Source organism: Dipodomys merriami, unplaced genomic scaffold (assembly GCF_024711535.1).
Source record: "Dipodomys merriami isolate MVZ:Mamm:240054 unplaced genomic scaffold, mDipMer1.0.p SCAF_29, whole genome shotgun sequence".
Classification (NCBI taxonomy): Eukaryota; Metazoa; Chordata; class Mammalia; order Rodentia; family Heteromyidae; genus Dipodomys; species Dipodomys merriami.
This window is the reverse complement of record NW_027204381.1, coordinates 1-26,059: the sequence shown is the minus strand read 5'-3', so window position 1 is coordinate 26,059 and position 26,059 is coordinate 1. Positions and strand designations below refer to the sequence as shown.

Genomic DNA, 26,059 nt, shown 5'->3' with positions numbered 1-26,059 from the left:
TTATAAATGTGTCAAAGTGATGTAAATGCATCATCAAGGTTAAGAATCCCCACTTCAAGAAATGATCCCCATAATGGGTTTAACTCCTTAAACTGAAATCATTGATTTACATGCTAGTATAAAGGAGCTCCTGAGCTTTCCTGAGATATTTAAAGACAGGGAAAGGGACCAAGAGAGATGTGTGCATGAAGCACACCTAGGGGAGAGAAAATGAAGTGGCCAAACACCATCTTCATCAAGTGGTAGCCCATTCTGCAAAAGCCCATTGCAGAAGGTGCCCTTGGAAGTCACTATTCCCATCTCCTTTGAGGCACTTAGAATACAGGGAAAGATAGTTGACTAAAACCCAAGACCTGTCTTCTCAGAACACACAATCTAAGAAGACATAATTTTTACTTATATACTACTTACATGGGAATATGTTCATATTTCACTTCACAGTAGACTCTTAGTATCCATGAGTATTTGATTCTAAGGAAACCACCATTGAGGAAAACTCACAAATGCTCAGGATGCCTAGAGATCAGTACCTAAAATTACTTGAGTTCACTGATACCATACATACAGAACACCTGAGCAACCATAACTTGAAACTGCACAGAACAAGATACATTACTGTTACAAAAATTACGGCTGTACACATTAATACTTTTCACCAAAAGTTAGATCTCATTTCATATCTATACCTCAAATACTAGAGATGCTTGATTCATTTTTCCCATAATGTCTCCTGACTTCCACTAAAGACTTGTTACCCTCAGACAAATCTCAAACTTTTACTCTGTCAACTTCAGTAAAGCACATTACAGGTCCTGTTTGGTTTGGGGACATTACTATAACTTTTATATTGCTTTGGGGACATCATTTGGTTTGGGGAAATCAAGGGCAGGGAAATATAGCAAATTACACCATGATTTAATCACAATTAAATGACAATAACACAAGACTAACAAAGCTTTCCTGTACCAACTGGGCTGCTAATGTGGGAATTAAATCTATTGTTTTTGAATTTTCTTTTTATTTTATTATATTGTATTTCTTTTAGACCAGGCTTGGTCAAGACCATATATAACAAATCTGCAAATAAGGTAGGCTCCTAGTAAATAATTTAAACAAATCTAAGGAACCTAAGATTTTATGCAAAATGTAAGAAGATCCATGGGTATACCTACATATATGGTAATATACATATATAAAATCAGAAAGAACCAAAGAACAATAGTGAACCAGTCTTACTATAGCAAAGTGAGTTCTATGTCAATGGGATCATTGCCTATTTTTGTGCTAAGCGTATAGCACATTTGGAACTAGCAGAGACTCCACAAATATTTGTTCAATGGATGAATAGATCAAGCCTCATATAGCAGCCAAGGGATGTGCCTTCCAGATTCTTCCAGGGCTAGTGTAGGAAGAGTGAAATGGATGCACAGACTTTAGCCTTACTTGCCTCAAGGCAAGTTGGCACAGCCTGTGTTTCTGCTAAACTTCTCCTGAGATGCCTTGAAGAATCCCCTAATGGCCTTCAATAGCCTTTTAGAATTCATGCCACATACAAAAGTCTGACTGTGGTTTTAGCCAAAGGCAAATTGAGAAAATAAAATATATACCACATCGGAAATGTCACCACAAACCCATTTCCACATTGTACTTTGTATTAAAGAAATTACATTGAAGAAATTCAATGGAGCCAAGCATCTGTTTGCAGAATGGAACTTTCAATCCAAGCCCCCAAGCAAAATCTTTCAAGATGAGTCTTTACCTTTCTGAACCAAACCATTATCTTTTTAGAGAGACTTTTCCTGTGAGGGTTACCAGGCTGTTCACGTGGCATTTATGTAAATTATGAATTGTTCATTAGAGGTGTCTTTGGACAGGTCACGGGTAAGTTCTCTGCTTCAGAAACTTTCATCCTACAGTTGCAGGTTACAAAGATAAGAACAATTGTGTAAATAGAAGTCTACCTGAAAGGCCAAAGATAACTAATTTGTGCTTTTTATGCTTCGGAATCTCAGCCTCAAACATTCCTGCTATTCCTTTCCAGGCACTTCAATTATGGAGACGGAAGTTGAAGTGTTCTCTTCACTATGACACTACAGCAGATGCGAAAGGGGAAACGGCCTTAGTGATCCAAGGTCTCCTTTTACTCACATTGTGGGGAAAAAGAACTTGGTGGCACCGTTTTTCCCTGAGGCAGACCTAAAGCCTCAAAAGAAGTGATCTGAAGAGTGTCCAATCCCATTCAACTACAACTTATTTCCCTAACTCAAAAACAACCATAGCAAAAAAGACTGGAGTCATAACTGAAGTGGTGGAGTATCTGCCTAGCAAGTATAAAGTCCTGAGGACAAACCCCAGTACCACTTTAGAAAATAAATAAAACACTGTGATAGGTGGCTTTATATTCAAGATCGCATTTGAGCTTCGTAAAGGCCATAAAGAGATATCTTTTTTATATCTATTCACAAATGAGAAAATGACTCACAAACCTACTGAGCAATAGGGCTGGGATTTAATTGTTCACAAACCAATTAATCTCAAGTTCAATTCACTTCTATTGGCAATTCCATAGAAATTCATCCTAAGGGTCTGAGAGAAGACTAACCCATTTAAGGTAATTAGTGGTCCCATGCTGTTGAAGGTGTAGCAGAATCTCTATCCAAGTACCACAAGCCATGGAAGCCCTGTGGCTGGTTTTCAATGAAAGAGGAAGAGACAGATGTGAACAGATATGATAGAGATCTTGCAGAAAGATGCAACCAGAGAATAATCCATTGCAGAAAATGAGTCCATAAGTAAAAATGTGTACTGGTCATCCATTAAGCTTTCCTGTCTGAGATGCCCCACGTCCCCTACTATACCTAAGTTAGCTGTCACAGTTTGATGTCCTTCTGTTTGTTCCATCTGTTCAGCAAAATGTCAGTGTGGGAGCAAACTGAGAGTGAATGTGTGTTTCATTTGTCAGTTAGTCATGTACCACTTGTAACCGCTTTTGTGTGTGATGTGTTTATGTGTGTGTTATATGTCACTTAACTCTTCCCCTATTTGTTGTTGGTGTCCCCATGCAATTTTTATTATGTTTCACGTGAACTAAGACTCTCCTGTATTTAACTGGACTCCCCATAGCACAGGGTGGACACACCATGAATGTTCAATAAGTTTTGCTTGCTCGTTAGTCTCTTCTAGAGACTATCTCTCAATGCCTCACACTGAGGAGAGCAGTATTGCTGGAGGTGACAAGTCCTGAGAGCTAAGCATTTCCATCCTGGAGGCTTGGCATGAAAGCCAATGCCTTGCCCTTAGGGAATTCCTGTTATGTTCTTCTCCATCTTTCTTTTGAAGCAGCCCCATCCCAATGCACATGGGTGTGTGGTGTGAAGACACTAGGTGGTATTCTCCTTCTCCTTCCTGAGAAGATAACACCTGGGCTGGCTTGTGGTTCTCTCCCATCGACCTTCAAAGGCAACATAAAGGCCACGTTCCTATTTCTCAGGTACCTCCTCAAAAACAGGCCCCAACTTTAGTGTCTGTGCTGAGATCCAGATCACCGGAAACCCACAATAAAAGTAGCTTCCCAAAACACAGGACATCAGTGCCTCTGAGCCATGTCTTCTTTACCATAGATCTCCAGGCAAAACTTATTTGCATGTGCTGATGACTGGTACCTTACAATGGGAGACCTGAAGACTGAGCTTGCTGGAGATGCTGCCAGACTGATTCCCCAGATGAAGAGGGGAGAGGAAAAAGAGTATCTAACAGAGAACTAACTATGGGGGTATTGGGGGAGTCTGGGGAGAGGGAAGCCAATTTCCCAGCAGAGTAGAAAGTCATATATTCCTCAAGAAACTAAAAATAATTAATGGCCATGGCCAAGAACCCCTACCAGCTAACTAACATGGAAGTCCAGTTTTTTTAGATGCTCTAAGAGATGAATTAATTGGATCACTGGTTAAAGACAAAATGCCAACAGTGCTTTTCCAGCCCAGGGCAGAACACAGAATTAGCACCCCCCCCCTTAAAACCTTGGGACTAGCTTGTCAATTACCAATGAGAAAACTCTGACACACAGGATGGAAACCTAATCTTCACCCCTCCTGCTTCCTCCAGGGGTTCTCCTCCTTTTATACTAGCAGTCTATACCATTCACTGTGACACCAATGTCTGCTGAGAAGTCAGAGGGAAAGTGAATATAAAGTGAGCACTGTGTGCAGGACTTGCAAGATTAGAGAATAAAAGAATTGGATGTTAGAAGCACCATGCCTTCCTGACCTAGGCCCCAGGGGTCCAGCTTAAGACAGAAAGAAAGATAGAAAGGCTAAGATTCCTATCATATCTTCTGGTATAAAAAAAAATGGAGGAGTCTGGTGTGGTTGTGCCTCCATATAATCTAAGAAAATGAACAATCAGCATCCTCTGAGGATTTGACATTATACAAGTCAGATGTTAGTCTATAGAAAGAAAGTCCACCTGGACACAGAGCTAGAATGGAAAGACATAACAGCCCTAAGGGCTGGCGGAGGAGGGTGCGTATAGAGGAGCAGGATGACCCATGTTTAGGAATGCAGTAGGCTCTTTGTGAAGTGCTGGCCTATTGCAGATGGTATGGCTTTGTTGGGGAAGAAGGCTACAGGACTAGGTTGCAGGGCTTTTATCACTTCCTTTCTGGTCCCTAGGTATAACCTTGTCCTCTCTCCTTTCTTCTTGACTTTCTTGTCTTCCTTTTGTTTTTCCTTTCTTTTCTTTGGGCTTTCTGTCTCTGTGTGTATCTCTCTTCCCCTCCACTTCTTCCCTCTCTCCCTCTCAATCTTGTCTCCCTCTCTACCTTTTATTGTTATATTCAATTCTAAGTAGGTGTGCCTCTCAAACACACACACACACCCAGACCTCAGGGGACTCTGGCTTCCTGAAGTTAGGTCAGAAGAAAAATTGATCTGAAACGCCGTTAGTCACATGACAGAATGGGGTAAGCTGGAGTGTCTCACACAGACCACAGCACACCTTGGTTCGAGTTCAACATCCATGCCTCCAGAAGGTTCAGAAGGTGGCTTCTCAGGACACAGTTGTGGACAATTCATAGCCCAGCTGGGTTTTGAATTCTGGATTTGAATTCTGGCTCCATCACTTGTTCTGCAAACTTGAGAAAAGCAGTTGACATCTCTGTAATCACTGTCTCCTGTGTAGAAAGAAAAGGGATGATGATGGTCCTTAATGGGACTAAACAGGATGCTGTGTATGCCTCTTATGGTGTCTGAGCAGACCAAGTACTCAAATAATAATAGCCATTCTGATTTTTATTACCATGACTGCCATTGTCCTCAACTAGATCAAGAGTCACACTGGGCCTCCAGTGAAATCTCTTACAGAACATTTTTGAGGAAGTCAGTCCAGAGCACTTCCCTACTAAAGTCATCCAGCACACCTAATTTTCCAGGCTTCACTCTGAAGGGACGTGAGCCCCAATAGCCAAGTTGGGCCTGATTCTTTGAAGACAGCCTGAGGATTTCAGCACCTTCTGTTCCTAGCTCCTGGATCTGAACCGTCTTTTTCTTATATAAATTTACTACAAAAATGTATTCTGGTCAAAGTTGTATCGATTCTGTTTGAAGGATTAAAAAATGATGTTAGCCAGCAGTTCTGACTAGATTTCTGCCAGTCACGGCTCCGCATGGCTGCGCTTGCCTCTCTCTTCCTCTTCCTGTCATTTCTTTGCTGATCTGGACTCGGCCTGGTATTCTTGTCACAAGATCATTGCCCAGGTGAGCTCAGCTCAGCGTGAAACAAAACAGCTCATCAGCAGGCAGGTGTGTGTGGGGGGGGGGTCTCTTTCTCCATCTTCTGTCGTCTATGCAGGGAAGGGGAGGGTCTCTTTCTCCATCTTCTATCTTGTCACAAGTAGGCTTTTTCAATTCTATCTGAAAAGCCAGGCACAAAGGATTTGAATATGAGCTCTCAGATGGGGAGCACAACTTGCCCCCTAATTCTCTGGAGGATATGGTCAGCAACTATTCCCTAGTCCCCTGTCTGGGACTGACCAGTTTTAAAAGGTCTTTGAAAGTGCTTGGGTGAAATCGTATTGATGGCTGTTACAATCTGTTTAAAAAGTTGTTTGAGCATAATTTGTTTCTAAAAGGCTCACATATTAGTTGGTTTTTAGGTTCAGTTTTAGATCAGTTGGAATGTCATCCAGGAAACGGCAAAGCTCATTTTGGCATTTAACTATTCTCTCACCCAAACTGTCTGCTCCCAGTCTTCTAGAATCTCTGATGCACCAGCTGCATATTTGAGCATCAGGAGTGTTTTTGTGTTCTTGGCCCATGAGGTATAGTTTATAAATACACAGTGTGTACTGCCTGGGAACTTAGGGGCTTTCCTCTGGGTGAAAAACAGCTGTGAGGAGCTTGACCAACCTTTGCTTTATAAAGAATAAGGTATCACCTCTCAGTATCCATATGGGACAGCTGCACTGGCTGGGTTACTATTATACCTGAGGATCCTTCCAGAAATCTGAGGTAAGAAGGGAAGCTCTCTGTGTTCTCCTCCCTTATTTCCAGTGTATTTGCTCAGAAATGACTTTGCATACTACAACCCCTTATCTGAAACCCTCATGCCATCTGCCAGCAGGACCTTCAACTAACTGCTATGGGCCTTTGAGATCACACACCCATGGAACTATAAAGCTGGAAGAACCTTAAGAGTCATTCACCTAATACACCAGATGAGCATTGACTATATGCCAAGTATTGTGCTAGAGGATCCCATGAGGGAATGAGCAAGACCCCACCTCTATCATCAAAGAACTGGCAGACTCCAGGTCTGCCACCATGTGTGACCTCCACAGGTCGACGCAAGTTGTCACTCACTGTGTTCTCCTATCTCCCTGTTGACCACTATCCTGACACCTACCCCACAGCAGTGAAGTGGTCTTCATTTATTTCCTGCCTACAGAATGCAAGCTTCTGGAGGGCAGGATCCACCATGCTGTGTAACATTGAGATTCTGCTGGCCCTATCATTATGGTTTCACAACAAATAAGCCAAGAATAGAAGTGCTATATATAGAATGGTCACTTTGGCTAACCACCAAAATAAGATGGGGTTGATGGCTGCCTGAACAGAGGAGTCAATGAGATACCACCATTTCTGAGCACCCAGAAAACACTCATTCAAAGGGGAACATCTAGCTTACTACTCTCTTAGCCCATCTGCATACATTCTTTTTTGTCTTAAGGAGCTTGTCTGAGTTTGCTAGGGCCACCAAAACAAAATATCACACACTGTGTGGCCTAAGCAACAGAAATCCACTTCCTCACCATTGTGGAGGCTGGAAGTCCAATGTCAAGGTAGGGTTGAATTCTCCTTGGCTTACAGGTAGCCACTTTATCTCTTTGTCTTCACATAGCCTTGGCTCTGTACCTCTTATGATAATGTCCTAGTCTCTTCTCACAGTAACACTAGTCATATTGGCTTACAGCCCATATGTATGCCCTCTTCTTGCCTCAATTGCCTCTTCAAACACCCAATCTCCTAAAATTCTCGTATCCTGGAGTTGTAAGAGTTAGGACTTCAAAATATTAATTCAAGGAGGAAAAGACACAAGCCATCCCATAACTGGTATCCTATCAACACTGGTAGTTGGTCAGGGGGTACATGCACATGAGGCAGGATGTGAATCCAAGAGGAATCTTGGCTATATAGTGAGGTCCTGTCAGAAAAGGGAAAAAGGAAAGGAACAGGAAAGGAAGAGAGAAAAGAATGGGGGAAGAGGAGAGGAAGGGATGGGAAGGGAGGGGAGGGAAGGGACGGGACGGGAAGGAAGGCAATGTTGGTGTTCACAGAAGTACTAGAAGGTTCCTAATAAAGCCACAGCCAATCAGTTCTGGAGCCAAGAAACAGGCCTACAGTCTCTTAGCCGACTCAGAACCGTGGAGACTCGAGGCTTCATTGACAGTGGTTAACAAACCGACTCAGCTTTGCCACCACCAACTCCTCTATGTGCCCCCCTTGTCCATCCCACTCCCCACAGCATTGGTACTACCTGCAATGTCTGTCTGTGAGCAGTGAGCAAAAGAAAGGTAATCAATGTGGAGAAAATAAAGAAACATGTCTCCCTCGGGACTTTGGTGGGAAATAGCATCAGTGGAAGCAGTCTCCAAAGAGAAAATTTCCTTAGCACATAAGCAGAACAACAACAAAAAATAGCTCCAAATGCTGGAAAAGTGCCAAGCCACCAATAAGCAGCAGCAGTGGATTTCTGACAGCCAGACAGAGTCCCAGTGCTGCTAGACAAGCACCAACATGGCAGGGAAAGAGAGACCCGCCAACCGGATGGCCTCCTTATCCACATGGCTCTTGCCATTGGCTTGTACAGGGTCATGAGATCTCAGCAGCTTTGGCTTTCAAGGCTCTTCTTCACTAATGGGTGCCAGCTGGCTAAGCATCATGCTGGAAAAGAGTACAGGATGTGGGCTTCCAGATGAACCCACGCATTGTAACCAGACTTGGCTTAGCTTGGCCTCACAGTGCCAAAGCAGCAGAGGGGATGTTGCTGACTCAGTGTAAGGGAGCCCAAGGGCAGGCAGGTGGGGGAGTGGCTACAAGTGGAACCTACCTACAATAGATAACTGGCGTGGTTGGAGAGGCTCAGAGCTCAGCCACCAAGTTCTATTGGACAGAGATGTTCACAGGTAGTCTTCTCAGCTTCACAACAAGACTCAAGTGGTCCAGTCCTGGAGGACTTGAAGAAACTAGTCATTGATTTCTGGAGGAGTGATCAAAGCTTGCCCCAAAACCAACTCAGGTAGTCCAGATGACTTGCTCCTCAATGTTATCCTGAAACTGCATCTGACAGGTTCATCAAGCTGAGGAAACCTCAATCTGGAGCTGTAACTCAGATGATCATGGCTAGCCACCTCTCTGGATCAAGTAACCATCCCTTCTCAATTTTTAAATTTTATTTTATTGTAAAGATGCTGTACAAACCTTCCCTTCTTGAGAAGGTAAAACATGAGGTGATAGGACTGTGATCATCTCAAAAGAGGTGAGACTCAAAAGTTAGAGGAACTGCAAATATAACTACTTCATCCACCTGCAGTTTGGCCACAGCATCATCTACACTATTTGAAGTCTAACAGGACACCAGAGGGAACCTGGTGATCTCATTCATTCATTCCTTCATTCAACATTTTTTTTTGTCAGTCATGGGGCTTGAAGTCAGGGCCTGGGCACTGTCTCTGAGCTTTTCTGCTTCAAGCCTAGTACTTTACCACTTTGAGTCACAGCTCCACTTCTGGTTTTCTAGAAGTTAATTGGAGTTAAGAGTCTCACAGAATTTCCTAGGCTGTCTTTGAATCGTGATCCTCAGATCTCAGCCTCCTGAGAGGCTGGAGCCACCAGCATCTGGCTTATTCAACATTTTTTAATCAAGTATTCAATTTATGCCAGATGCCAGGCTGAGTAGAGAATAAAATAAAAGATAAACTCGCAGGCCCTACTTTTATGAAGCCTTTATTCTAGCAGAGAAAAGATGAGTCAATCAATTATTCAATCCAAAAGATTTATAATCAGAATAAGTTACTACCAAAGGAGTTGATCATCTATGATGAAACACAATCCAGAAAGTCCAAGAAGGTTGTCTTAGGGAATGGACACCAGGCTGGGGCCTGAAGGATTTAGGATGGGGCAGCTAAAATGATGGTGTGGAGATGGGGGAGAATATTCAGAAGAAGAAAAAAATTAGATATTTGAGATTGAAAAGAGCATGATAGACTCAAGGAGCCAAAACTCCAAGTAGCTGAAGGCTGGAGAGTGGTATGAGACGAGTCTGAAGGGAGGACCATGCCTTCAGATAGGACAGAGCATACAAGATGATAAAATCTCTAACCTCATCAATAGATTGATAATTAGATGGCATTATTTAATGGGAAACTAGGAACACTTGGAGGAAGGAGGTTGCTGAAGATAGACCCTGGAAGATTGTCCCTGGGATCTCTTTCATCCTACCTTCCCATCGCCCTTCCTCCTCTCACTCTTCTTTTCTCCTTCTCTCCTTACTGGCTGCCACAAAGTAAGCAGCTCTCTGCCACGCCCTTATTCTCTGCATCATCACAGGCTAAGAAACACGGAGCAGGTGATCACGAACTAAAATTTCTGAAACTCTGAGTCAAAATAAATCTTGGTTTTTCTCAGATATTTTGTCAAGAAAAGCCGCCTGATAAAAAGGGTTTTGATTTTCATGTTAGGACAGTAGGAGCATGGAAGGGCTTGGCAGGCGGAAGACATGGCATAATTAAATATGCTGACCTAAGCCCCCGCTGCCCTCTCTTACCTAAAGTTGCTTAGATGCAGAAGGGGACGATTTGGTCTTGTGTGTGAGCCCATCTTGATCTGCAGACTCCTATCTGGAAAATTCAAGATTACTTTGCTTCTAACAAACAGAGCTAGCCAACTGATCTGCAAAGATAAAGTTTAGGTTTGAACTTGTGCTTGCAGAAAGGCAGGACATTCCTGTGACCTCTCATCTGAGCCACAAGTTAAATAGTGTTTGTTCCATTGAGGATTCAAATCACCTAGCTTGTAAGGGGGGAAAAAACACACAAGGCTGACTGCTTCAAATGTACTAAAAACAAAGCCTCCCAAAAGACAAGAAGTATAGCAGATCAACCATTTTTCATGGTACCATGAAGTCAAGCTCACTGAACTCAAAAGAGCCTAGAACCTGACATGGAGAGGAGCCAGCCTCTATCTCTGAGGTTCAGTGATCCACTGCAAATCCCATCAGAAGCAAGAAAAAGTGCTTTCTCCATTCACTGGAGGGCTTCTCTAATCTTTCAGTCTGGATTCTCCTGAACTGCTTCAGGCCAGTTTCTTCTTTATCTCAAGGTAAAAGAGTACATGGAAAATACTGGTCCCAGAGTCCTCTAGAAAACCCTCCCATCATCCCTGAGCCAACCATCCTCCCTGTCATCTCAATCTCAATTTTGGTCTCTATGTCCAAGGTACAAAAATGAATCTCAGAAATCATCAGAAAGGACAGAATGGCTCTGACCCACTGCTGAGAACTTCCTCCACACAAACACATAACAAATGGCCCCCTGAAACTTCTCAGGTCTCCTCCTTCTCCAGAGCTTGGACCCATACCTTACAGAATCACATCACACATGTGCAAGAATGACAGCAAATTTAGCATCCTGTCCTTGGGCTTCTAAATTTTATCTAACATAACCCCCCAAAATGAAGAAATGGCTCTGGAGCCTCCTGAAAGAGGCCAAATTCATACCCTACCTGATCCTCAGGGTCCCCTCTTGGGCTCCATTTCTACTCTTCATCGTAGCCAGCCCCAAGAGGCTGTGTTGGATAGGGGGAAAAGAAGGTCATTCTGGATCCTATATCCTAGTAGGAAGGTAATCTTAGCAGTTTCTGTCTTGGTAAAGTGGCATCCTTTTCTTCCCCCACCTGTCTAAGACTTTCTAGGTTGGGACACTGGTGCATTTGCTCTGTATGTTTAAGCTGAATATTCCAACAATCCCAAGGTACACATACAGTTGTATGTGTCAGCCTTCTGTTGCTATAGCAAAAAAATAACCTCAGATAAATACTTTAAAAGGAGGAAATGCTTATTTCAGCTCACAGTTTCAGAGGTTTCAGCCTATGGTCACCTGGGGATTTGGGCCAGGAACAATATCCTGGTGGGGAACATGTGGTGGGACAAAGCTACTTACCTCAAAGAAGCAAGGAAGAACAGGGAAAGAGAGAGAGAAAGAGAGAGAGAGAGAGAGAGAGAGAGAGAGAGAGAGAGAGAGAGAGAGAGAGAGAGAGAGAGAAAGAGAGAGATCCCTTCTTTAAAACTCATTAAGTTATGAATCCATCAACTGATCCATCCATTCATGAGGCCAGTGCCCTCATATGATCCAAATACTTCCTGAAAGCCTCACTTCCAAGCACTTGTTGCATTTGGGACCAATGAGCTTCTAGGGAATATTTGAGATTCACCACATGCATATGATGATTCACACCTGTAATCCCAGTACTCAGGAGGAGAAAACAGGAAGATCTCAAGTTTGAAGCCAACCTGGACAGTGATTTCTAGGCCAACCTGGGCTACCTACCTACATACCTACCTACATACATACATATATATATATATATATATATATATATATATGTATATATATACATACATACATACATACATGCATACATACACAATGATTTCCATCTCTTTCCTAACCAAGTCTTGTCTATTGGGCACATCCCTGGGGACTGCCCTGCAGTACAGCCCCTGCTCCTCAAGTTTGTTACCAGGCCCCTAGACACAGCCTCCACCCAGACTTTCAGCAGGAAGGGCCACCACAGTGGCGGGGCTCCCCCTACTGACAGTTCGCCTGGTGGAGGCTGAGGGAGCCTGGTGGGATGAAGCTCTTCTGTTATCGCTCTTCTGTAAAATCAGGTTCTGTGAATACCAGCTCAGCCTCAATCCACACTCCCAAATTAGCTCCATCCATAAGATTTTAGGAATGAGCGCTCTTTATCTCAGGGCCAGAGCTCCCCAGATAGCACAGAACTTGAAATGATACCCAAATTAGGCCCTTATAAACAGCTCTGAGCCAGACTGATGGGACATATACCAGGGTCCCCACTGCACCCAGCTCAAAGAATCATGCATGCCAAATGATTCGGTTAAGTTCCCATGCAGAATGGTGCCCCCAAAACTGGCCCATTTCTCTCTGAAAGAACTTTGAGACACTGTCTACCTCAAATGCAGGTGGCTGCATAAACTGCCATCTTCCCAGCCACCTATCCATAAAAATAACCATAAATAATATGAAGTTCTCAAAGTGGCATAATATTCATGTTATCCTCCCAAAACAGCCCCCACCCCTCCACCCCCGCCGCGTGTCTGCATATGTCACTGCAAGATGAAGGAACTGAGGCACAGACAGACAGTATGCCAGGATGAGAGCACAGCTCCGTGGGCTTAATATGACTGTCAGAAGTTTGGGAAGGACCCCAAAATGAGAAAGCTCAGAAGCCTGTGCTGCTTCGGCTCCTGAAAGCAGCGGAACCTAGAGAGCCAGCCACTCTTTCCCCAGGTGCTGTCACCATGGTGACAGACGGTTCTCAGATTGGGACAGCTGCAGAATCCCCAATGTCAAAGAAACCAAAAGTCTTGTGGAAAAGCATAATGGGTAATGAAAAAAAATACAGGCTCAAAGGCTTTAGCTCCTTTTCAGTTTTTTTGTGTTTTTTTTTTTAATTTTTGTTTTTGTTTTTGGTCGGTTGTGGGGCTTGAACTCTGTGCCTGGACGCTGTCCCTGAGCTCTTTAACTCAAGGGGATCACTCTACCACTTGAGCCACAGCGCCACTTCCAGTTTTCTGGAGGTTAATTGGAGATAAGATCTGACCATTAGCATAAAACAGTCTTCAAAAGAGGCCAGGAAAGCACACGGCTGGGGTGATGCTAGAAGTCCTCATGAGTTAATCTATACAGCATCTTCCAAGTTTATACAATCCAATGCCCAGGGATACGATATGCTACCTACATAGACTAACCAGAGGTCTCTCCTAGCTGAAATTCCACTTTCTGTGTTTTGGGTTACCCATAGTCATCTGCAGTCTGAAAACATTTTAAAATTCTAGGAACTTCCATAAGTAAACAATTCATACATTGTAAACTGTGCCATTCTGAGTAGCATGGTGAAATTTCACATCATCCTGTTCCATCCCTTCCAAATATGGATCACTGATCCACACTTCCTGAACACATTCCCTACCTGCTATCACTTTGTAGCTGACTGGGACATATCAGCCATCACAGTGTTGCAGTGGCTCTGTGCAAGGAATCCTTGTGGATCACTAATGCTACCTCATGGTGCCTGTGTCATTCTCCTTACCTTATCTCATCACGCAGACATCAAACCATCTCATTTCTTCACCAGACCAAGGGAGTGAATTCTGCACAACAATAGATTTAGAATGGAAAAGAGAAAGAGTGAGACAGACATATATAGAGAATACTTTCATAAATTTATTAGAGTTCTTTCTATTTATTACTATGTATTGCTGCTAATTTATAACTTAAACTGTATCATAGTTTACAGATAGTATCTATAGGGTTCAGTATTCTCTGTGGTCCCAAGCGTATATTGGCTCTTGAAATATATCCTTATGGATTTAAAAAAAAAAGTGGAGGAGGACCTGTTGTACTCCATTTGGGAGCTAGCTGGCTGTGGAGGATAGGAGGAGAAAAGCATTGAAATTATCTAGGCTTTAGCATGCACGGCTTCTACAATACTGATGTCATTATACAAACACCAGGCAATCAAGAAGAAGATACTAGCATGATGAAGGAACTTGATGAGTAAATGTGGGTATGCCCAGGAATCTGGCCCTCCAAGAAGGCGGTGCGGGGAGGGAATCCTCCCAGATAGAGAGTGGCAAATAGCCAAGCAAGCGTAAAAAAAGGAATAGTAGGAAGGGAAGACAAGAGATAAAATGGCAAGGAAGGCTGGCTTATGAGAATCATACCTTCTCAGTACCCTTTGACCTATTGTTCTTGCTGCTTATCTCCCAAATTCTTTGGGGGGGAAAAAAGTTTTCTTCCCAAAGCCATAACTTTTCTTCTAGGAGATTATGCCATAAGTAAAACACTATAGAAATGTGTGCAGATATGGTACTGAAGAGATTTGGATCCTGGTAGCAGTGAGTAGACAAGGGGGTTTCGATTGCCAGTGAATCTTACAGCTCTCGTACTTGGCCTTGGTTATTCTTCTGAGTGATTTCCCTTCTGTTCTCTAGAGATTCCCCACTCCTGACTCAGAAGATCCCAGCTTCTCAATCCCAGTGAAGCCTCAAAAAGAGAAGGAAAACTAACTCTCCATAAGAAACTGAGTTCCCTGGAGATTGAGAATTACCTCAGTGGCACAGAGAAAGAAAAGGTCCTGTCTGCCTCTGTGGATTGCTGGGACATCTCTTTTCTCTCAGAGCTCCGTTAAACGTCCTAGCAAATGGGAAATATTCAATCAACATGATTACAAACGATCATTCCGTCTACTCATTTCTAGCTCTGGAGGTGACAGCAAAGGGCAGATCAATTCAAAACAAAGACAATCCTCTTTCTGGATACCATCAGCCAGATCTAGACCTCTCTGAGCCGTGGAACTGAGAGGACCCTCTCAGAGGGTAGATGGAAAGGAGACTCATTGCCACCCACCTGCCACCTCCAGCACCCAGATATGAGACCTCTGCTCATAACTCTCGGTGAGCTGCTTTTATCTTATGCAGGCACTATGTGGCTAGCTCCATATAAAACAACAAAAGGATAAGAAGGGACTTTTTTTCTAATAAATATTCTTTTGCAGCTAATCCACCCTTTGTAACTGTCAGGCTTCATGGGGCTGGCGGTGAGCCCATCAGATAACAATGCAGCTGTGACCTGAGAAACGTGAGAAGAAGAGCAGATTAATAAAGATGAAAAACATGTTTGGTAGCTGTGTCTGAGGGGAGGTCTGAGCAAAGTCCTCAGAGGGATGCCCTGGCACCACAGAGATTCCCCCAACCCCCAGCCACCATAGTTACTCCATATACGTAGGGGTCAGTCCAATGTGTGGTCCCTGAAAGCAAAAAGCTGTTTTCTCTACTTTTCTGCACAGGAATCTACTCCTTGACCATTCCCAAGTCAGGCTTCATAGAAAACAACAAGAAAATGGCAAAGGTGTCGCATCACAAGGCACGAGATTTTAGTGTCCTGCATCCCCAGCTCTGGGCTGACAACATAGACCTGCAGAGAGAAGGCCCAAGGGAAAACCATCCTCCCTCCTCCTGCTCTCTGACAAGGCTCCAGAAAGCAGTCTGACAAAGCAAAGCTGTAGGAAGAGGGATTTGACCACTGGTCATATTTTCCTAACTAAGCATCAGGACATGTAGTATCTACACAAGTGATGTGCAAAATATTCACAAGTTGTGCAACCATTGGCACTCATTCCAGAATATTATTCTTCCTTCACAAAGACTTGCTTTGGAGGGAAGTGCCTTCTACTGATGAAGTTTGATACCATTGTCAGGGCAGGGAGAGATTCTTCATGTCCAACCAGTATTGGAGAGCACAGGTCCTAAAAAGTAAGGGTGGAACGAGGAGACAAGAAACAGACAAAAACACATTACTCAAATCTTACAACTGAGAGAATGCACATGGAGTTTATATAATGTGTTCAAAGTCATAATACACATATATCTGCTTCTCTTTGTCTTCCTGTATCATCCATGACAGTTACAAGAAGAGGAAAATAAGGGACCTATTGGAAGGTAGGACTTATCCTTGTGTCTTGGCCCAGAAAGTAAATAAGGAATATTCACAAATATTGTATTAAGAGCATGGGATAGGGCAGAACAATGTGTTGCTATACATTGCTTCATGGTTATTGGAGAGGTTCATACTCACTATCAATGTTGGCCTATTAATAATATCATTAATTCCCATTACCAGAGCCCTTGATTTGGAGTAGTCTCTGTTCCAAGAGCTAAAGTTGCAGCAAACCAGTAATCACTATGAGCACTGACTGCTCTTCCCTTTGATATTCCATTCGCTTGACAAGCATTCATGTGAGCCAGCATGGTTTCTGGAGCCTGGGAGAAGGGTAAACACACAGGAAAGCCCTCAGAAAGATGGCCCACTGACAACGTGTATGAACAAAGGGACGCATGAAGGAATTAGAGTTGGATCTCTACCCCCAAAACAATGTCCAACTAAACTGTTATCCAATATTTAAATAAGATTTAAAGAAAATAAAATAGACATTAGAGAAATTAACTGGTCAAATAAAGTTTTGTTGTGCTAGATGGAAAGATATATCTGGAGGCAGGGAAGAGTACTAACCAATTCAATTACAAAATTGTTTAATGCTGTTTTAAAATATGAATCTTCCCTATTCCTCAGAAACAGAATCTTATTATTACTACTCCTCCAGTGATGTATCTATTTCTCCTAAAAGAAGCTCCAGAAATCCTTGTCATTTCAAACAGATATACTCAGGCAGGCCCAGTCTTGCATATAAGCAAGAGGAAATGGAACCTAGAATTCATTTACAAACCCGTACTTACAATTTTCAGTGGGTCAGGGACATAAAGTGGCCACAAAGTATATACCCAAGATGGAAGCAACCTTAAAGATAATCCAATCCTATTTCTTAATTTTCCAAACAAAAACCATGAAGACATGAGCTGGTTTGTCCATCATGATTAGTAGCATTGACAGACTCAAATCCAAGTTTCCTAGCAATCTCTCTTTCTATACATTAAAAAAAAAATTGCTGGGTGCCATGGCTAATAATGCCTTGTAATCTGAGCTACTCAGGAGGCTGAGATCTAAGGACTGCCATTCAAAGCCAGCCTGGGCAGGAAAGCCCACAAAGCTCTTGTCTTTGATTAAGTATCAAAAAACAAAACAGAAGTGGAGGTGTGACTCAAGTGGTACAGTGCTGAGCCAAAAAGCTTAGGGACAGCAACCCAGGCCCTGATTTCAAGCCCCAGGACCAACACACACACACACACACACACACACACACACACACACACACACACACACACACACACACACACACACACACACACACACACACACACACACACACACACACACACACACACACACACACCCATCTAGAAAAAAAAGAAAGGAAAGCAAGGCCTCTCCTGAGCCTTGAACAATGCCTTTATACCACCACCAACCCTCCCAGTCACTCTCCCTGCCTCATTCTCACTACTTGTCAACTCTGGCTGCAGAATAAGAGATCTCACTTGGCAAGTCTCTAAAGTACAGGCTCCTCAATCCTAGGATACAGCTCAGAAAGGCCAGTCCAGGGCTATCCAGACTACCTTAGGGCTGCCTAGCTCTGACCATAACTCTGAAGTCTAGCAAGACAAACCTTGGAGGATCTAAAACCCATCTCAATTTCTTAAAGCAAACAGAGACAGGGGCCAGGCTACAGGCAAGAATTCCTCTGCAGTTGTTCTCTCTGCCAGAATACAACCAGCACCTCCAGGACTACAATGTAAACCTTGAAATGCAGCCTGGTCTCCATGGGGCCACAGGAAACTACAAGCCCTACTGTGGTCTCAAGGGCCCAAACTCAGGAGGAACAAAATATCCAAGGACAGTGTCATAAAATACAAGGCCTCTTGTGGATGTGGAGTGAGAACCAGACAAGGCCCACCACCACCACCACCATCTTGGGTGGGAAAGGGAAGAAGGGCTCTTGTTTCCCCAGAAGGCTGCACCCTGCGCTGGAGAGGAAGCAGCTTCCCAGAAATGACACTTGAGGACCTGGCTTGGCGCCACGAGTGCATATAGCTCAGGGGTTTTGTTTCTACTTTCTAAATGGAGGCAGGCGAGGAAAGGAATTCTTTGACTGAGTAACACAATACTTCTGAGTCCAGCCCACCAGGCCAGGCCCTGGGAAGAGCAAACAAGCTGCGTGCCCTGTCCCAACAGGTTTGCGGACACTCAAGAGTCGGCTGCCACTCACTGCACTGAGGTGTGGGTGCTGGAGAAAGGTGGGAAACATCCTAGCCTTCAACCCCTAGAGAGCTAGAAGCTCATAAAACCACGAAGCCATCAGCTATAATTCTGTGTCCTGACTACCTGTGCCATCTCAGCTTATACTTCACTCAGGAGGAAGTCCACAGCCCATCTATCCATCCAACATTTCCTCCACACAGGATGAAGGACTTCCCAAACATCTGCCAGGCTACAGGCCTTCCCCACTGAGGTGCATGTGTCCTGAACACAGGGCAAGCCAGAAACAAGCACCCAGACCATTCACTACGGTCCAAATGTTCAAACACAAAGAGGACAGTAAGTAAATGCTTTTTTATGGCATATTTTTCAGATGACAAAGTGTTTTACAGGTATTATTTTCAATCTCATTACATTCTAAATTAAGCCTTCTCCTCTCCCATTCTAGAGGTAGAGAAGACAGGGGCTGAGAGATGTCTACTGAAGTAGCAGTCAGATCTTGAGCCCTAATTTTCTGCCTCCTACTCGGTGAGTCACTACAAACCCAGCTGCCTGATCATCCCTACTGATGATCAATAGAATTGGAAACAACCAATTCTACATATGTAAGCCCTGGCAGATAAACAAATGCCAGGCTCTCACCTGGCAGGCCCAGATCTATGTGGGTACAGTCTCACCTGACTCCAGCTAGGGCAGCCAGCCCAGCCACAGCCGGTCCCCAGCAGGTGCCCTCCTGCCTCTCCAGTGCTGCCCCACCCATCCACACACTCCGGGCAGGGCGCCCTCTGCTCACTGTTTGTTTTGCTGAGAGTTTCCGTTGGCTCGCGTGTGGGTGTTTGTTGTATTTCTCCTGCAGATGGCGGACAGCCTGCACCCACACACACACACACACACACACACACACTCCAGCATCACCCTACCCCAGGGGCTGTGTGGAAAGCAGACGCTGTGGAGCAGAACAAAAGCCTAGCAGGTGAACAGCCCCGTCTGCCAGAGTCTTTCATCCAACCTAAATCACAGACAATATATTTGCAAAATTCCTTTCAACTCCCCCAAGATCTGGGAACTCTTCCTGCCTGGCTTCTACCCCCAGGCACCCCCAAGTGCCCTCCACCCTCGTGAAAACAGCCATTCCTCTGATGGGACAAGGGACACACAGTTCCAAAGAGCAGTTGTTTTCTTTTATTCATTACACCCCCTCAGAACACACAGAGACCACAGTGCTCACAGAAGCTTCCAGCAAAAGGGAGGAATGCATTGATCATAGATCTGTGGAAATTAGCAAATGACTCTCACTCTTTAGAACCCATGGTGACCCTCAGGAGTTTGTCATGAGGTCAGGGGGCTCCTTTAGGAATGGAAATGGAAAGGGCTAGAAGTGAGTGAGTTTCTCTGTTTTAAAAAAGGTAATATTGCTCAGTCCAGCAATTTAATGTGTTGATCTGGACTGGATCTGTGCTTATAAGGAAGATTGGTTATCTCCACAGGAAAATATATTGCCCAGTACCAGGGATCTGGCTCCCTCAGGAGAGGAACAGAGAGTCTCAGGGAGTCCTCACTGCCCATGCTGGGGCTAGAGCTGCAATAGAGATTGTCCATGGCACCCCTGCACCCCCATCTACTATGTACAGCTATGTTTCCCACTTTCCATCCACGTGTCTCTTGCCTGCTTCTACTACCTGCCCACTTCCTCCAGTTGACAGCTTATCTACCCAACCTTGAGGGTTTTCTCATCAGTGCCAGCAGTCTTAGTGATCTCCATCCATACACATTTTATACACTAGAGGCTAAGATTATTCCACCATTGAGCTCAGCCCAGACTCACAGAACCCCAGCCAGCCCAACTCCCCCTCCCATAAAAAGGAACAGAGGGCACACTCAGAACAATATCTTAAGCCCACCTGGAAAGAGGGCCTTGGAGAGATCCACACTGACCTGTTATCAAGGGCTGAGAAGCAGGTGAAGTTGACTCAGGAGAGGAGGGAGAAGCTGCCACGGTATCCACAGAGTCATAGAAGGTAGGACTTTGGGGCTGGGAAGGTGGCTCAGTGGTAGAGCGCTTGCCTTGCACGCATGAGGCCCTGGGTTCGATTCCTCAGCACCACATAAGCAAAAAGAAAAAAGCCGGAAGTGGCACTGTGGCTCAAGTGGTAGAGCGTTAGCCTTGAGCTGGAGAGCTGAGGGACAGCACCCAGGCCCAAAGTTCAGGCCCCACGACCAGACACCCCCCCAAAAAAAGAAGAAGTAGCATTTACAATCAAAAAAGATGTACTCAAAGTCACAAAAAAATATATAGCTCATACCAGTACTCCTCACTACTTAGGAGACAAAGATCTAAGGATCTTGGTTTGAACCAAGCCTAGGCAAAAAAGTATGTAAGACTCTTATCACCAAATAACCAGGAAAAAAAAAAAAAAGAAGATAGGACGTAGACATTTCTAGTGCCACCCCAAAGGCAGTTCTGCAGGTGTTGACATAGGGTCATTGAGTCCCTAGGTCTAATATGTGTGGGATAGACTTCAGACTCATAATTTGTGCAAGTCAAATTCTAACACAAATAAAAGAGAACCTGAATCCCTATATGCACAAACCACTTTCCCCAGTACCAAGACACAGTGAGATATAGACGCAGTGTGGTCTAGGCCAGCCTGCCTCCTACCCTTGGTGTCACGGACCCCCTACTCATTTCTGACCTCCCCAGCTTCCAGAACTCCAAGACCTGGCTTGACGTTTCTTCCCTGCGAATCCTTCGCCAAGCCCTGATGAGAAACCTAGTAAGTCATTTGTGCCAGTGCTTACCGAATTCCACCAGATATTTTAGTTTCTTGGGTAACTACCTTATCTTGAAGCTTATACACAACAGAAATGCTTTACTTATTGCTGTTGTTACCCATCACCTCCCTCACCAGTGCTCAGCATTGCACCTTGCCAAAAGGAGACAAGAATTAAACATTCTCTGGATCAATAAATCCAGAATAGCCTCCCCTAACCCACCCCCAAAGTCCTTCCTCTTATTGGTCAGGAATTAAAAGAAAACAAGAAAACCAAAACATGGCCCTATCTTTTGATAACCCAAAGGGAGAATGCTGAACAATTCTGCAGATGAGATGAGCAGAGGATCCCTAGGCACAAGAACTTTCCTCCTGGACACTGCCATGAATTTCCAGCTATACTTTCTTTTTTTTTTCTTTTTCTTCTTTTAGTCAGTCATGGGGCTTGAACTCTGGGCCTGGGCGCTGTCCCTGAGCTCTTCAGCTCAAGGCTAGCACTCTATTAATTGAGCCACAGCGCCACTTCCAGTTTTCTGGTGGTTTATTGGAAATAAGAGTCTCACGGACTTTCCGGACTGGCTTTGAACTATGATCCTCAGATCTCAGCCTCCTGAGTAGCTAGGATTACAGGTATGAGCCACTGGAGCCCGGCTCAGCTATACTTTCTTGATGGCACTTCAGTCCCTCACTCCTGGCCATTCATCAGAAACCTCTAAACTCCCCATGTCCCTAAATTTGAGGAAATGTCAAGTTTTTGCACGTGAGGTGCTAGGTACAGCCCAGCCAGCACGTGTGGCTACTTCTCTTCTGCCCTGACCAGGCAACTAAGCCTCTGTGGTCAGGACCCCAGAGAGGCCTCCCAGTGATTTGCATATCATCACACAATGCCAGGCACAACAAAGCCACTCAATACAGCAGAGCCTTCTCAGCTGAGTTTAAGGTCTAATCTCCTTAGTACAAAAGTTTCTGCTTTGCTTTTGCAGGGTTCTGGAACTCCTGCTAATGATGCTAAACAAATAATCACCCTTTATCCCCCTCTGCAGGCTTTGCAGGGTGCATTGTGGCCGCACAGGCCCTGGCTGTTGTGGTTTACGGGGCCAGACCTGCACCTGCACTGAGCTCATATGGACTCCAAGCAAGGCTCTTTAAAGAAAGCCAAGTGAAAAGGTAACAAGCAGAGCCAGGGGGAAAAGCACCTGCCAGGGGCTGCTGGAACCCCTGGTAGACATCAGCTGTAGGCTGCCCACACTCTTGTAGCCTAGCTCATTCCCCTGGGAAACACTCCCCTCCATCCTCTCCCTCCTCCCTAAACCCAGCTCCCTTCTCATTTATCTTCCAAACTGATCCTCTTTTTCCAGTGTCCAGCAAGGGCTGGACATCCTTTGTACCATGATACCATGAACTAACTGCAATTCATCCTTAGGACTCATCAGGCTCATCAGGCTGTCCCCAGCCTAGAACCTCCAGAGCTAACCATATCAACATGTTCTTTTTAGTCTCTACTCAAGCCCCTCAGGCAGGGCATACTAAGAATAAACCACATTTCTTAATTTGCCAGAAAAGTTGTCTTGACTTCCTCCTTATATCTTAGCAACAACTAGTCATGGTATTACATCTCACAGTGTTGAGACTCAACTGGGCAAACTTTTACTCTACACTGTACTAAGGGTTACTCTGTGGTATTTAATAGCTATGAAAAAGAGGCCATCTTTAACTAAGGTCTGGTCATTTCTGCACAGGAAGGAAAAAAGCACTGGTAAGAAAGCCCACCTCAGCATTAAGCACAGCTGCTCCATCTGGAGAGGACATGCTGATTGGATGTCATAGTCAAGAGAAATGGTGTAAGTTTGGGAACCAACTTCAGACAATGCCAAATATTCCTTCTTTCAAATCCAGCTCAGAGATCCCAGATCCTATAGTCTGGATCAGTTGCTAGCTCCGTAGGGATTGCCTAGGGTTTGAATATCATGTTCCCATTTGCACTTGAACTGTCTATATCCATCTATCTCCCACATTGACTTTAAACTTTGTCACTGTACTTTATTACTTCTATCACACAAGTTCTTGTACAGTTAGGACTCTTATTGTTCAGCTGAATGTATGATTGAGCATGTGAGAAATTCAGATACTCAGGTTCCATCTCAGATCACCTATAGATCAGAATCTGCCTTTTTAGGTGATTGGCTGGGATAGTAAAGTTTTAAGAGAATTGGAAAATATTACACAGATGTTTGTTTTCATTTCCATCAAAATAAGAAAATGATACCAACTCTCTCTGTGTCTCTGTCTTTCTCTCTGTCTCTGTCTCTGTCTCTCTCTCTCTCTCTCTCACACACACACACACGTATCTGCCAACAGTATTTCCTCTCCATCAGTAGTATTTCCTCTTTCCTAGCACACCACTTCCTGCAAGCTCACAGTGCCACCTACTGGAAATACAAAGGATGACCAAGACACTTGGAAAGAGAACAGCTAACAGGATGTTCGGTATGGGGGAAGCTCACAGGCTGGGAGACCTTGCAGAGACATGGTTAGGAAGTATACAGACTGTAAGGAAGATGTCAACCTGTAGATAAAACAATATGGCAACTACCAGGCACATGTGGCTGAGATACATTATTAAAAAAATATAAAATAGCCGGGCCCTGGCAGCTCACACCTGTAATCCTAGCTACTCAGGAGGCTGAGATCTGAGGATCAAGGTTAAAAGCCAGCCTGGGCAGGAAAGTCCGTGAGACTCTTATCTCCAATAAACCACCAGAAAACTGGAAGTGGCGCTATGGCTCAAGTGGTACAGCACTTGCCTTGAGCTGAAGGACAGTGCCTAGGCCCAGAGTTCAAGCCCCATGACCAACCCCCCCCAAAAAAAAATGACATATGTTGCTTTCATTGTATTTCTTTTTCTTTTTTTTTTCTTTTTTTTTTTTGTCGGTCGTGGGGCTTGAACTCTGGGCCTGGGTGCTGTCCCTCAGCTCTTCAATTCAAGGCGAGCGCTTTTACCACTTGAGCCACAGCGCCACTTCCAGTTTTCTGGTGGTTTATTGGAGATAGGAGTCTCACAGTCTCTCCTGCCTGGGCTGGCTTTGAACCACGATCCTCAGATCTCAGCCTCCTGAGTAGCTAGGATTACAGGCGTGAGCCACCAGCGCCCGGCTGCTTGCATTGTATTTCTATTAGCAATGATATAAGCCAAACTTTTTTAGAATGTGAGTCCCAGTGATCTCAATTTCCTCTTCCAGCAGGTCTCTACAAATATCCCAGTTGTTTTCCCTCCTACCTCAGTTGCAAAACAGCACTCCACAATCTTTCTAAGCTTCTAGCATATTCTAGTTATCACTAGCCCCAGAAGAGAACTCAATAGTAAGTGCACAGAAATACCTATGAACAAAATACCTCCTGGGTGGGCAGATAGCTTCTTAGACGCAACCAATTCATAAGTCTAAGGAAGTGACTTGCAGGGGGCAAATCAACTGAAACACATCACTTCTTATTTTGCACAACTTAGGCCTAACTACAATGTAAAGTGTGAGTTTGCGAAGATTCTCCCATCTGCTAAATGATTCAAACTTTCCATCAGAAATTACATTAGTAAAAAAAAAAAAAAAGAAATTACATTAGTGCTAGGTGTGGTGGCACATGTCTGCAATCCCAGTGACTCAGGAGAGGAAACAGAAAAATTGAGGTCTGAATCCAGCCAGGGCAAACATATAAGATCCTGTCTTAAAAATAAAGCAGAAAGGCAGGAAACATGGTAGAGAAGTTGCCTAGCAAGTTCAAGGCCCTGAGTTCAATCCTCAACACTCCCCCCCACTCCCCCTCCCTCCTGCCCCCCCCCTCGGCATAAAAAAAGAAAAACTCCTGCTTTCTGGTTGCGAGGCCTTGAGTATTCCAAGACCCCAGTTCCCTCTCCTTAGCAGCCACATCTCTTAACTTTATAGCTTTGTAAGCACTTCCTGGCCTGTTGGCTCCATTGATTTTCACAGCAGCTATAAAGAAAGCTGGGTAGTATTACCTATTATCATTTTTTACAAGCACTAAGTCTACTGATTATCCAACTTTGAAAGGCAACCTTTCTCTCTACCACCTGCTGAGCACTTTATCCTGGTTATCACCTGGCTACACCAGGGACACATTACCTGCTTTGTAGTTTCCACATATTTCCTGTATGCATACTCGTTACCAGCACTGGACTGGTTTTGCCAAATTGTTATCATCAGATTCCGTCTTTCTGGGGTTCAGTCTTTTGCTCTGTAAACTGGGAGGATAAAACTAAATAGTCTCCAAGGATCTTTCTAATACTAAAATTCTACCAGTCATTGAAACTTCACTGTGCATTCACCAAAGGCAGATGCTTTGGGGTGGCATTTATTCCCTTTGCATGTCTTCTGTAGGATTTTGTACATAGAGAAAGCCAACCTTTTAAACAAAGGTGACTACTTGGCCTTGCTAAAGAAGAAAGCGGGACGTCCTTTGCTTCACTAAACCTAACTCACACACATATATTCTCTCTCCTCCTCCTCCCCCCTCCGTCCCCTCTCTCTCTCTCTCTGTCTCTCTGTCTCTCTGTCTCTCTGTCTCTCTGTCTCTCTGTCTGTCTGTCTGTCTGTCTGTCTGTCTCTCTCTCTCTCTCTCTCTCTCTCTCTCTCTCTCTTTCTCTCTCTCTCTCTCCTGGAACTCACACTCTAGGAAGAGAATGTAGTATAGAGAGACAAAAAAAGTGCATAGATTTTTTTAATCATCTAGGCAAGGCTGTTGGAGAACCCATATCTCAGATTTCTCCCTT

The 26,059-nt window shown here is 44.2% G+C and overlaps 1 protein-coding gene across 1 annotated transcript in view; it reads right to left on the bottom strand.

Moving 5' to 3' along the window:
* Nucleotides 1-15,001, bottom strand: part of Pou2af1 (POU class 2 homeobox associating factor 1) — a 50,939-nt gene extending 35,938 nt beyond the window's left edge. Inside the window, exons 1-3 of the mRNA XM_070038133.1 lie at nt 14,907-15,001; nt 13,887-13,947; nt 4,996-5,170 (exon numbers count right to left, since the gene is read on the bottom strand). Coding sequence (XP_069894234.1) covers nt 4,996-5,014 — 19 coding nt within the window. The 5' untranslated portion in view covers nt 5,015-5,170; nt 13,887-13,947; nt 14,907-15,001. The remainder of the gene's footprint in view (nt 1-4,995; nt 5,171-13,886; nt 13,948-14,906) is intronic.
* Between the last annotated feature and the right edge of the window lie 11,058 nt (nt 15,002-26,059).